At 36.3% G+C, this 13,979-nt stretch overlaps 1 protein-coding gene across 5 annotated transcripts in view; it reads left to right on the top strand.

Moving 5' to 3' along the window:
• LOC124292117 (atrial natriuretic peptide receptor 1-like) overlaps window positions 1–13,979 on the top strand; it is a 312,171-nt gene that overhangs the window by 259,282 nt on the left and 38,910 nt on the right. For all 5 annotated transcript variants that reach the window (XM_046729169.1, XM_046729168.1, XM_046729167.1 and 2 more), the window contains 3 exons: window positions 23–158; window positions 3,415–3,506; window positions 11,262–11,400. In XM_046729169.1, coding sequence (XP_046585125.1) covers window positions 23–158; window positions 3,415–3,506; window positions 11,262–11,400 — 367 coding nt within the window. The remainder of the gene's footprint in view (window positions 1–22; window positions 159–3,414; window positions 3,507–11,261; window positions 11,401–13,979) is intronic.

Genomic DNA, 13,979 nt, shown 5'->3' with positions numbered 1-13,979 from the left:
CACGAGTTCTTTCCACTTATAGGTTAACAGCTTTGTAGGGGCCTTCCACGATGCGGTTATCCTCTATGCGTTGGCGCTGAATGAGACCCTCCAAGCTAATGGATCTGTATCCGACGGTACTGCGATCACCAAGCGGATGTGGAACAGGACTTTTGAAGGTAAAACCCCTTTACCATTAAATTATGCCCGATAGGGGCTGATCATGCTTTCCGTGTAGCCCTTAACGATTCCTTGATTTATTTGGAGTGGATCGTAATACGAGGAGTGGGCTTATGGTTCTTTATCCAAATGGCGTTAAGCATTCACTCGATGGGATTTTGTTCCAGATTCACCATATCCCCTATCGATCGAAACAGGAATTTTAAATGGATCTTAAATGAAGTTTGTAAATGAAGTTTCGAATGTCTGTACAAGTCCTGTCACCTTGGGAATATCAAAAAGGCGACACAGGAAAATGCTTTTATTACGAAAAGATCTGCAATTGATTATCCGTCGAAAGCCTAATGTTTTTGAAACTATTTGCATTTATATAGAGTTTCTTTTCAGATAATTCTTTTTGCGGGAGACAGATTAGAAATTCACGTGAACGAATGTGTAACTTTCTGTAATGTGTCTAGATTGGCTTGGGAATAGAAGCTCCTAAGCTGAACAAAAGCACAACAGGGACACACGATTTGCACTTCAAAATTATTTTCTCTCATGAAAACAGATTTGTCTCTTTCAAGTAAAGGCGAGAGGATGCTCTTGCTTTTTAGCTCCTTTGATGTTGGTGGTCCGAAAAAAAACGCTTTTTGTTTTCTTAAACGTATAAAATATATAGTTTTCTTTTAAAAAGACATAGACAAACCATTTATAGGATCAGATTTGGAGGAATTTTCCGTGGTGTGTTATGCTGAATAAAGTGAGGTGGCGAATTCACTTCCGGGTTTTGGTCTCACCAGAATATATTTTCTATGTTGCGTTTTTCCTGTTCCTGCGAACAAAGACCACACGTTTGTGACATGGCTGCGTCACAAAAACCTCTCGCGCATGATTAGACAACACGTGGGTACATTTTTAGCAACTACAAACGATCCAGCTAAACCGCTCCTCTAACGCGAGAAGGTTTCAAGCCATTAATCAAAGGGATAGAAAATAAATCTGCAATAAGCAGTTTTACAGTTGGCGATACAACAGTAGATCGTCACACTGGCGTTATCGTGTCTGGTGCAGATAGTTACTGCATGCTGCAACGATCGAAATGTCAACCGCAAAAACAAGACTGCAAAACTACTCTCACTTCGTTAACGCATTGATATGTTACCCACTTGGCAGGGTAGGATTACTATCAACAAAACTTTGGTTCTCTCAGATTTCCACAACTGCCCCTGCCCCGCATCATGAACTTGTTGCACAAAAAGGCTTCAAAACTCGCATTTCGTAAACACATGGATCGGTTGCTCACTTGGCTCGGTACGATTGTCATCTGTAAAACTTTCCTCCGCTCAAATTTCAAATGTTCCTCATTTGGAACTTCTGCAACAGGACTAGTCCAACAAAACAGTCCGGAAGGAGCCACTAGATGTATGATGACGACGATAATCCTCTCCTAAGCGACGATAATCCTCTCCCAAGAGTCTCATCTTTATATGACACTAACTATCTTTATGTACAGACAAGGGTCACAGCATGGGAGGGGCGGTGGGGTAGCCTAGTGGTTAAAGCGTGCGCTCGTCACGCCGAAGACCTGGGTTCGATTCCCCACATGGGTACAATGTGTGAAGCCCATTTCTGGTGTCCCCCGCCGTGATGTTACTGGACTATTGCTAAAAGTGGCGTAAAACTAAACTCACTCACTCCCTCATAGCATTGGCAGCTTATAAAATTGTTGACACGATGTCACGCACGTATATTAACAATGTGATAAATTTAAATGGTCAGGCCCCGATGTCTCGAAACAAATTCAAGTCTAAGTTTCCACTTAAGTTTGAGTTTTTACTCAAATTTGAAAAAAAACCTCGCAGGAAACTGCATTTCCCAGAATGAAGTGAAATCATAGTAGACAATTTGAGTTTGGCGGATAGATTACTTAAGTTGTTTGGATTTTTTATTTTAAAAATGCAGTTGGGTTAAAAATTCAGCTGTTTCAAATTCTCAAACTCAGTTTGAAATTTGAGTAGAAGCTTAAATTTGTTTCGAAAAGTCAGGCCCATGCTTCTTCCATCAAGCAGGAACTTACAGAGGAGATTTCTCGGGCAATAGACTCAATGGTGTTTTCTGAATCCATTTGCTTTTGTGGTTATAGATCCATCTGCTCTAAGTATACGTAAACAACATACATGATTCTCCTCTATAATAACCTATGACACCTGTATTTCCTTTTAGATATTTTAATGTAAATGTTTAAGCTTCCAACGTTGACGTTATTGTTTCAGTTATGATATTTACTCTTTCGTTGTTCTGTCGGTAAAGCGACTGTAACGAGTTGCTGTTTTGTTTTAAACATATTTTATTCATTCAAGAAAAGGATTGGGCACAAGTTATCCAACTTAGAAAAGCCATCTCCGGATAATTACACAATTTATCTTACAACAAAGTACACAAGTGACAGACATAGGCTAGGGTATGTACAACAGATGTTTACTGAGAAAGCGTTTATTTTAAGAGATATAGACATGTACATATTTGAAAACATTCTGGTTTTCAGTGATTGAGAGACCTGCATTGCCATGTAAGATAAGATTAATATCAATCAGTGTTCTATTTTTGAAAATATGTTCCAAAGATTTTAACTGTTTTTTTATGTCTTTGAATAGTATACAATGGACATTCAATGAAGTAATGAAAAACATTCTCACATCTATGGCCACATTGACATGATGCGTAACGAGTTGCTGTAGTATGGTTTCCTACAATATCAGACGTTGCATATAATTTCTAGTACCGTACATCCGTTTACATAATAGAACACATTATTTTAAAGTTACCATGCATCAATATCAAGCAGAAGCGGTTTTACTGATTCATTTATACAAACATCACCATACGCGAAAATATTCATATGTTCTTCGTCAAAAGGAAACCATACTCACTCATCAAGATTTCAGTAGATATTTCAGAACGTTTGATGGTAGACACATGGAGGCCATTTCAATATCTGATTAAAATGATCAAATTCCAATAAGTCAGCTGACTGTGATTTGCATTTATGTATGATGTCATTGGTTAGGGACTGTCACCTTTTTCGCGATCATATTGTGTCACTATTCGATAGGGATTCATAAACATCCTTGCTAGAATCGACTCTGTTTTAGTACACATTTCTTATATGATTGTGGAGGCGGTTTTGTCTCACAAGCTCATCATTTATTACAATATCGTGAAAGTCACCTGTGCAGGTAAAATATTCACATACATTTTAATATCCCATTTCAGGTATCACTGGAACAGTGAGCATCGATGCCAATGGGGATAGAAACGCAGACTACTCGTTGTTGGACCTGAACCCCAAAACCAACAAGTTTGAAGTAGGTCATATGAATATCACTCATGAAACTAAATTGATTTGAATTACGTTTCGTGTACATCATCCATGGAACCAACATGGTTGAAGTAACTTTTATGTATATCATCCATGGAACTAATACATTTAAAGTATATTATATGTTAATCATACATGGAACTAATACATGTAAAGTATATTCTATGTTCATTATACATGGAACTAATACATTTGAAGCAACTTTTGTGTACATCATCCAGGGAACCAACATGGTTGAAGTTTTTTCATGTATATCATCCATTGAACTAATACATTTAAAGTAACTTCTATGTATATCATCCATGGAACTAATACATTTAAAGTAACTTTTGTGTATATCATCCAGGGAACTAATACATTTAAAGTAACTTCTATGTACATCATCCATAGAACTAATACATTTAAAGTAACTTTTGTGTATATCATCCAGGGAACTAATACATTTAAAGTAACTTCTATGTATATCATCCATAGAACTAATACATTTAAAGTAACTTCTATGTATATCACCCATGGAACTAATACATTTAAAGTAACTTCTATGTATATCATCCATGGAACTAATACATTAAAAGTAACTTTTATGTATATCACCCATGGAACTAATACATTTAAAGTAACTTTTATGTATATCACCCATGGGACTAATACATTTAAAGTAACTTCCATGTATATCATCCATAGAACTAATACATTAAAAGTAACTTTTATGTATATCACCCATGGAACTAATACATTTTAAGTAACTTCTATGTATATCACCCTTGGAACTATTACGTTTAAAGTAACTTCTATGTATATCATTCATAGAACTAATACATTTTAAGAAACTTCTGTGTATATCATCCAAGGAACTAATACATTTAAAGTAACTTCTATGTATATCACCGATGGAACTAATACATTTAAAGTAACTTCTATGTATATCACCGATGGAACTAATATATTTAAAGTAACTTTTGTGTATATCATCCATGGAACTAATACATTTAAAGTAACTTCTATGTATATCACCGATTGAACTAATACATTTAAAGTAACTTCCATGTATATCATCCATGGAACTAATACATTAAAAGTAATTTTTATGTATATCACCCATGGAACTAATACATTTAAAGTAACTTTTATGTATATCACCCATGGGACTAATACATTTAAAGTAACTTCCATGTATATCATCCATAGAACTAATACATTAAAAGTAACTTTTATGTATATCACCCATGGAACTAATACATTTTAAGTAACTTCTATGTATATCACCCTTGGAACTATTACGTTTAAAGTAACTTCTATGTATATCATTCATAGAACTAATACATTTTAAGAAACTTCTGTGTATATCATCCAAGGAACTAATACATTTAAAGTAACTCTGTGTATACCATCCGTAGAAATAATACATTTAAAGCAACTTCTGTGTATATCATCCAGGGAACTAATACATTTTAAGAAACTTCTGTGTATATCATCCATGGAACTAATATATTTAAAGTAACTTTTAAGTATATCATCCAGGGAACCAACACGTTTGAAGTAAGGTCTATAGAATGCACAAGTTTCAATTTACTCCATCTAAGGATTGCATTTTATGCCAATAGGTGTATCAGTCAATACTGATGTTAAAACATCTGTTTTGCCATGGGAACCACTGTCCATTTCGACCAAAGAGATACTGAAACTTTAACTTGCAAAAACCAAGAACATGGGTTGGAAAAAAAGTGTACTGTATCTATCGCAAGCAGAGAAATCCTGTTTAGGTGAGGCTATTTTACACACATTAAAACATGGGTCTGGTTAAAAGCATATATCGTGTATCTCAACCGCAAGACATGGAGTGGAGGACAGGATTAACGAGACATACAAGGGTGTCAGAAAAGTTGTATCTAGCCCAACCAAATAGCACATGTGTAAACAGCTCAATCCACAAACATGGGCTTGAAGAAGTCACCTCACTAAGAATTAAGAACACGGGCGGAAACTCAACCCAAGAACATAAGTAGAACGAATGGTGTAGAGATCAGAGGTGGAAGTGACGGTTGATAAGCTCAGCCTCATAACATGGGTTCGAAGCTAGGTGTATTACTATCCCTCTCCGCTAAAGAAGACCAGAGGAAGTGATGCAGAATGAGCTCTAACCCTTGAATATAGGTTTGAAGAAAGTGGTATTTGAAGATATTTGAAGTGAGATTTAACTAGCTCAGTCCAACAGCGTTAGACTACCCACAAGGGTGGAAGTGAGGTTGAACTGACTCTAACTCTCAAATAATTATGGGTTTGAAGTAAGGTGTGTCCTTCTCAGCCGTAGTAGGATGCCAATACACCTATTGGAATAAGTAAGATTTATTCAAGCCCAAGAACATGGGCTTCAATGAAGGGTTTGCATATCTCAACCCAAATTTAATTTAAAGTTACCTCCCAACTGGTGTCTGAATGAAGGAACATACATTCAAAAACGGCTTATCTATATAAACCCAAGACAATGTGATCGAAGTAAGTTACGCATTTATTGATCTCAATGCAACACCAAGGCCTCGAAATAAGATTTATTTATCTTATTCCAAGAACATAGGTTTGAAATACATTTAAATTATTTTTTACATAGCATAACACGTCTGAGGCATGTTTTGAAAGTTTTTAAAAAAGTTACTCCAAGAACCAATAATCACAGTAAATTTGATCTGTCTCACAACAAGAAATGGATCTTGTCGTCAGGCCACAGACGTTTGCAGTAAGTTAAAATATCGTTTAACATCATCTCAAACACTAATGACGCAAGATGTAATACTAAACGTTAACTGCTTGGTATCATTTGCCATTTCGAGGAACCTTCTAAGAGCATCCTTTGATTACAACTGTTAATGTCAGAGGATGCTATTATACCATTATTTCATTTGCAGGTATTAATGAAATGTCATCTTTCTCATTTCATCTATAAGACAAAACAAAAATATGAAAATGGTTCATGTCAGAATGTTTCAGAAACGACTCTGTTTCTTAAAACAAAGGGTGCTTTGGTGTTATTATTGATCTAATGTTTTGCTAACCGTGTAAAAACCGTTAGAAAGAGTAATCCAAGTTCCTTTCTACCTTCACATGACAAACTGATTTTAATCATAACTGACATGTGTGGCAACCCTTGGAACTTTAGACCTAGTCCACCTATTGAAATGATTGCGTTGTATGGATATTTGGTTAAGGCTGACAGAGTTTACGGCAATATCTCCACAGAGAAGTAACATACGAGAACCATACAATTTAAGATTTGAAAAATCCTGCTTGATCAGCGATGATATTTCTTGTTGCCTTTCGTACTGAGTTTCTTCTGCATTGCAAAAATCCAAAAACATCATTCGGGATTGGATCTTGTTCAGCGTGGGTGAAATAGAATATTTTCATATTCTTCCCAATAGATGTGCCCAATAATATATTTCGATCGTCTGATTTTGTAGAAAGCCTACAACTGATATCAAGCTGATTCTGGATGCGTCATTCTTGTATCTCTTTCTTCACCTTACATTTACCCTATCTTATGGTTCTTGAAACGATACTACGAGGTCGGTTTCATGAAACGATTGGTTATGAAGCAACACGGCCGTAGTCATTATAGGTGAAGATTTATTTTCATCTTCATTTTGGATGGGTCGTAAGATTACGAAACCAGTTTTCAATGCGGAAGAAACCAAACTAACGTCATTGATGGAAGGTGTGGTGTGGTTAAAATATTACATCGTCACGATGAAGCCCTGGTTCGAATCAATTCATCGGTGCAATGTGTACAGTCGATTTGTAGCTCCCTCTCTATGAGAAGAAGTCTGATGGAAGGTTTGTCAAGCTCAATCCAAGGAAAACGATTTTCGAGACATTTACTAGCGTCTAATCTCAACCACAGAACAGGACAGTGGCGGAATCGATCATGGGGTTTAACTAGCTTTAGCATAAAACATGGGTTTGAATAAAGGTTTTGCATATCTTGACCTACATTTGAAGCGATCTTTACCTTCTAACTAGTAACTGAACAAAATATCATAAGTTTAAAGTATGATTTGTCTATGTTAATCCTAGATTGTGGAGTTGAAGTTTAGTTTCCTCTCTCATGCCAAAACATAGGTTTGAATAAAGGTTTTGCATACCTTAACCCACATTTTAAGCGATATTTACCTTCTAACTAGTAACTGAACAATATATCATAAGTTTAAAGTATGATTTATCTATGTTAATCCTAGATTGTTTAATTGAAGTTTAGTTTCCTCTCTCATGCCAAGACATAGGTTTGAATAAAGGTTTTGCATACCTTAACCCACATTTGAAGCGATCTTTACCTTCTAACTATTAACTGAACAAAATATCATAAGTTTAAAGTATGATTTATCTATGTTAATCCTAGATTGTGGAATTGAAGTTTAGTTTCCTCTCTCATGCCAAGACATAGGTTTGAATAAAGGTTTTGCATACCTTAACCCACATTTTAAGCGATATTTACCTTCTAACTAGTAACTGAACAATATATCATAAGTTTAAAGTATGATTTATCTATGTTAATCCTAGATTGTGGAATTGAAGTTTAGTTTCCTCTCTCATTCCAAGACAATCTTGCGTTGAGATCAATAATTATAAACTTTTTTCAAAGTTTATAATTATTGATCTAAACACAAGATGAAGATATCAAAGTTTGGACTACATATGAAACTATTATTTACATAGCAATTTACACGTCTGGAGAATTGTGTTCGAAAGTTTGAAAAAGTTAGTCCAAGAGCCAATACTCACAGTAAATGTGATCTGTCTCACAACAAGAAATAATTCTCGTCCTCCAGCCAAGATTTTGAAGGGATGTTTAGCTAAACCTTTCAAAACAAATTGTTTACCATCACCCAAATAAATAATAATAATGGACATTTATAAAGCTGCCTGTTTCCACACTCTTGTGTATGCTCGAAGCTAACACATTATTACCCCGGATAACCCAAGTTGCCTGTTGGGCGCTAGAAGGTTATAGTCACATCAGATATCCCATCGGGTACCCATTTTCTGCTGGGTGAACAGAGGCAATTTTGAGCAAACCAACTTGCCCCAGGTGAGACCACGTGTATCACATGTGCTTCGTTGAGGGGCGGGACTGAAGTACTAGAAACTCTCAGGAGTCAAGTTGCCAAACACGGTCACCAATCCAAGAGCACCCCGCGCCCAACGTCGCTTAACTTCAACTGATTTGTGACCTGAGCTCTATGCACAGCACCACATACCACCACATACTGTACACATATGACGCAAGCTGTAAAATTATACGGTAACTGCTTAGTATCATTTGCCATTTTAAGGGGCCTTTTAGGAGAAGCCTTTGATTATATTTGTATATGTCAGGGGATGCTGTTACACCATTATTTCATTTGGACGTAATTAATGAAAAGTCATGTTTCTTATTTCATCTATAAAACATAACATAAATATGAAAATGATTTATGTCAGAATTTTTCGAAACGATTCTTTTCTAAAAAAGGTTTTTGTGTTAATATTAATCTAATGTTTTGCTAGTTGTGTGACAGAGTCATAACAGGCTAATTAAAGTGTCAAACAAAACATTAATCAAAGTTTCTTTCTACCTTCACATGACAGACTGATTCTAATCAGAACTGGCATGTGTCGAAACGACGCTTGGAACTTTAGACTTTGTCTGCCTATCGAAATGATTGCGTGGTATGGATCTTTGATTAAGACTGACAGAGTTTACCGCAGTGTTTCCAACGAAAAGGAACATGTGAGAACCATACAATTTAAGAGTTGAAAAATCCTGCTTGATCATCGATAATATTTCTTGTTGCCTTTCGTGCTGAGATCTTTCTGCCCATTTGCAAAAATCGAAAAGCATAATTCTGGATTGCATCTTGTTTCTGTGTGGGTGAAATTGAATATTTCCATATACTTCTAAATTGAAGGCACAATAATTTTCTTTCGATCTTCTGATTTTGCAAAAGGCATATAACTGGTAATGAAGAGTGTTTTATGTTAGCTTCTTTATTAGGAGGAACACAACGTTTCGGAGTTTATCCTTTCACCTTCATCAGGTGAATGGTTATAACTCATGCCTAGCTGCTTCTGGAGAAGTCATTGTTTGCATCACATGCTTGACCTTACATTTGCATGATCTAAAGTTTCATGAAACGATACCACGAGGTCAAGTTCATAACCCGTTGGTCATCCAGCAACACTGTCGTAATTATTATTAGATTTATATTAAGCTTTCTTTTGGATTGGCCGTGAATTAATGAAAACATTTTTTAAAGTGGAATAAAAATCAATCCGTTTTGTAGATGGAAAGTCTAGCGAGGTTAAACATTACATCGTCATTCGAATCCCTTCATAATTACAATGTGTAAAGACGCTTTCTGGTACCCCCTCTTATAAAGTTAGAATATTGATAAATTCTAACTTAAACCACACCTACTTATTCACAATATGACCAACTCCAGAGGTTCCAAATCTCATGGCAATTTCAGTGGACTTGAGCGTTTCAGTGGACTTGTTCACTCGAAACTGAAAGAGTCCAAATTATATTCCCAATTGCAGAATAGTCACTTCGGAAATTTCACTTTCTTCCACTTCATAAGTCCCCCTGCATCTCGAAAGTAATATTTATTCGACGGATGATTCTATCTAAAATATAGATCCATTATTGAGAAACTACAGCTACCGCGAAAATGGGTCTCATGGCAATATTGACTGGAATGGGTGAGTCGATGTTGTTTGAAACCGCTGGGGATACCTGGGTGAATCGATGTTTGAAACCTCAGGGTATTCCTGATCACAATACATATCTCAAGCCATTGTTGCTGGTCGTATGACGTAATGATGAATAACTGCAACAATAACAGTCGTAACTATGTTGTAACTTTGTCATACATTATGTTGTAATTATGCTGTAACTATGGCGTAAATGTGGTGAAACTTGAACGCTGAAACTGTGATATAAGCAAGATATAGCTACGTTATTGCATATTGTTGTAACAATGTTGTAGTTGTGTTGTAAATGTGTTGCAACTATACTGTGTGTGCAACATTGTTTTAACGTGTTTGTAACTATGCAGTATATGCTACCCTATTGCATCTTTGTTGTAAAACTTTGTTGCAGATTGGTTGTAACTATACACCGATATGTTCACTGTGTTGTAACTGTGTTGTAACTACAAGTATGTCATAACTCTGCTATTACTCTGCCATTACACAGTTGTAACAATGTTGTAACTATTTTGCAACTATGCTGCGACTGTGCTGATACTATCCTCACTTTGTTGTAACAATGTTGTAACAAGGCTGTAACTATGATGTTACAAAGTTGTCACTATGTTGTAACTATGTCGTAACTGTGTCGTAACTATGCTATTACTCTGCTAATACTTTGTTGTAACTATGTTGTAATAAGGTCGTAACTACGATGTTACAAAGTTGTCACAATGTTGTAACTATGTCGTAACTGTGTCGTAACTATGCTATTACTCTGCTAATACTTTGTTGTAACTATGTTGTAATAAGGTTGTAACTATGATGTTACAAAGTTGTCACTATGTTGTAACTATGTCGTAACTGTGTCGTAACTATGCTATTACTCTGCTAATACTTTGTTGTAACTATGTTGTAATAAGGTTGTAACTATGATGTTACAAAGTTGTCACTATGTCAGTTATTTCTTGTCTGCGCTATTAGTCATCTCGTAACTTTGTTTTTTTCATTCCGCCACCAGGTGGTTGCCAACTACTATGGAAGCAGGAAGCGATACATCCCCGTACCAGAGACACAGATCCACTGGGCAGGGGGGAGAAGGTCCGCACCCCCTGACACGCCCAGATGTGGATACGATGGCTCCAAGTGTCCCCCTGAAGGTTGGTCCCGGAATTACATGCACATGTGCTAAGTTATAGTCAATCTCGCATAACCCTGAGTTCTTATCACTGTTGTATGAAAAGAGTTTAACAGTGTCTTTCAATCTTCAACTTCAGCTACTTTTCATCTACACGTGTACATATGTTGACTGACAATGTTGGGATATCTTTTGAAAATCAAATGATAAAATAATTTCCTTAACCTTTACCCACCGGAAAAATTATAGGAAATAGTTAGTGTCACCCTTTAAAGGTTAAGGCGTGTGTTAAGAACGTAAATGAGAATATTCTGTTTTTACTCAATACATTCCAACTTCTCCGCCCAAATCCAAACACCTGCAGTTAATATTGGGCCAATCGACGTGCGGTTCTAGGTAAACAGTTTCAAATATCATCCAGATGCTCCTTTTAAAACTACATTGGGGATTGTTCTTGAGCAAGCGGTCGTGATGTCTTTGTTATCTCCTTTATCGATTGCTATTGTGTGGGTAAATAATTTTCAGAGAACGAAGTAAGCACATGGTGAAATCTGTCTTGTAATTATACTCGTTTCCTCGAGAATCTGTGCACATTATTCCAAAATTGATATGTGATCGATAAAATGTACAGATCGTTTCCCCATCAGCATCATAAATAGTAATAAAGTGTAAACACGTTAGTTCAACTTCATACGTGGGCAGGTATATCAGTGACACCACCTGCTGTATAACATTTCACAACGATGTCACAATTAATTTATTAGGGGTAAAAACGGTATATCGAGGTATTAGTAGAACCGATCCATTTGGTCCAACTTACGACCAGCGTAGATTTCTGGAGACTTTTTCTATGCCAGCAACCCCAATGGGCCACATGGAGATTTCAAGAGCAACAGTGTCAAATGGCAATTTGAGAGACAACGCCTGGCAAGACCAAACGCTCATTAACGCAGTTTAGATTGGCGACGATGGAAGTTTTGATTAGGACTGTCCATACATGTTTCATAGTCATACCTTCAGTATCATGATCAGAGAGTTTTATACCACCATCAATAATTTCAGACTGCTTTTAAAATTGTAATCGCACTAGTCGGTACATGAGGCATCCATTACCGGGCTGCGCGTTAAAAAGATACCTTATTCTGATATTGGCGGTCAATCTGCCATTTCTACATGGTGATACTACTGAAGGTGTATTAAACATATTTGCTCAAGGGCCATCACGTTTGCTTATGGATGACATTACATCCCTACATAAAGTTCATACGTTCTATAACGATGATTTGCCCTCAGCAACATTTCATTGTTTTGTACATATTTGCATTTGTACGTTTGTTGTATGTTCATCTGCTTTTTAACTTCATTCGTTCGATCGTTCATACATTCGACAATATATATCATTTTGGGGGCAATACACTGGCAAATTGTGGCACGCCTTTTCCGATTTAAAAAATGTTGAATGATGTCATAGTGCATAATATTATCTTCTTCTTTTTATATGTGTCTCATTCATTCATTCATTTTTACAATGGGGCCCTAAACCCGCAAGCTTAACTGATTGGTAATAGGTTTACTAATGCCACATTGCATGTTGTCAGACACCTTAACTACCCGTGAAGATCCGGATTAGAATATTGATCTTCAGTAACCCATGCTTGTCGTAAGAGGCGACTAACGGGATCGGTGGTCAGGCTCGCTGACTTGGTTGACACATGTCATCGGTTCCCAATTGTGCAAGTGGATGCTCATGCTGTCGATCACTGGATTGTCAGGTCCAGACTCGATTATTTTCAGACCGCCGCTAAAGAGCTGGAATATTGCTGAGTGAGGCGTCAAAGTAGACTCACTCACTCACTCAGATCCCTTAACACATTTGATTGGTACTTCAATGCATGACGGGAAAACATCAAACAGCATGAATATTCCGAAATAATCTAAGGAACTATTTCTGTTTGTTTGTTATATATTTGCTGTTCAGATGAACATATCTTAAATTACTGATAATAATTTTCATATGCCGATGGATAGCATGGACATCTTATGATTGAAATCAATAAATTTGGTCAATATTAAACATATTGCAACAATTAAAACATACCAGTGGTCATGTGGTTGCAACGTATTGCTCACCCAAGTCTTCATTAAACTAAATTAATTTTTACACAGGATTACCCAGCTACGGATTACTTTCAACATACTATACTATTCACACTTTGCTAAGGATCAGATCTTTGACTGAACAGAAAACTATGATGTGGGGTCGAATTTGGTTAAAAAATCTAAGCTTATTGTAAGCATGGATCCTAGGTTTCAATATGTCACTGCACCTTGTCCTATTGACAGGTGTTGTGTACTTGTCAATGACTCGTTCCATGATTGGTGCCATGAAAACCATTTTTATGGTTACTCATGTATCAAGTGCATAAGGGTAGACTAAAGTGGCTGTTTGCCTAAAGACGGGTTACCATATTATTTTTTATCCAGTTTTAAATACAATTTCAAATTATAGATCTGTGTCTAAGTAAAGTTGGGAATTTTTGTGATCCTTAGCAAAGTGTGAGTAGTATATAAAGTGACGGCTAAGTAGTCATATTCATATTT

Source organism: Haliotis rubra, unplaced genomic scaffold (assembly GCF_003918875.1).
Source record: "Haliotis rubra isolate DU_JTF1 unplaced genomic scaffold, ASM391887v1 Scf508, whole genome shotgun sequence".
Lineage (NCBI taxonomy): Eukaryota > Metazoa > Mollusca > Gastropoda > Lepetellida > Haliotidae > Haliotis > Haliotis rubra.
Note: the sequence above shows the minus strand (reverse complement) of the source record. Positions and strands in the feature narration are given on the sequence as shown.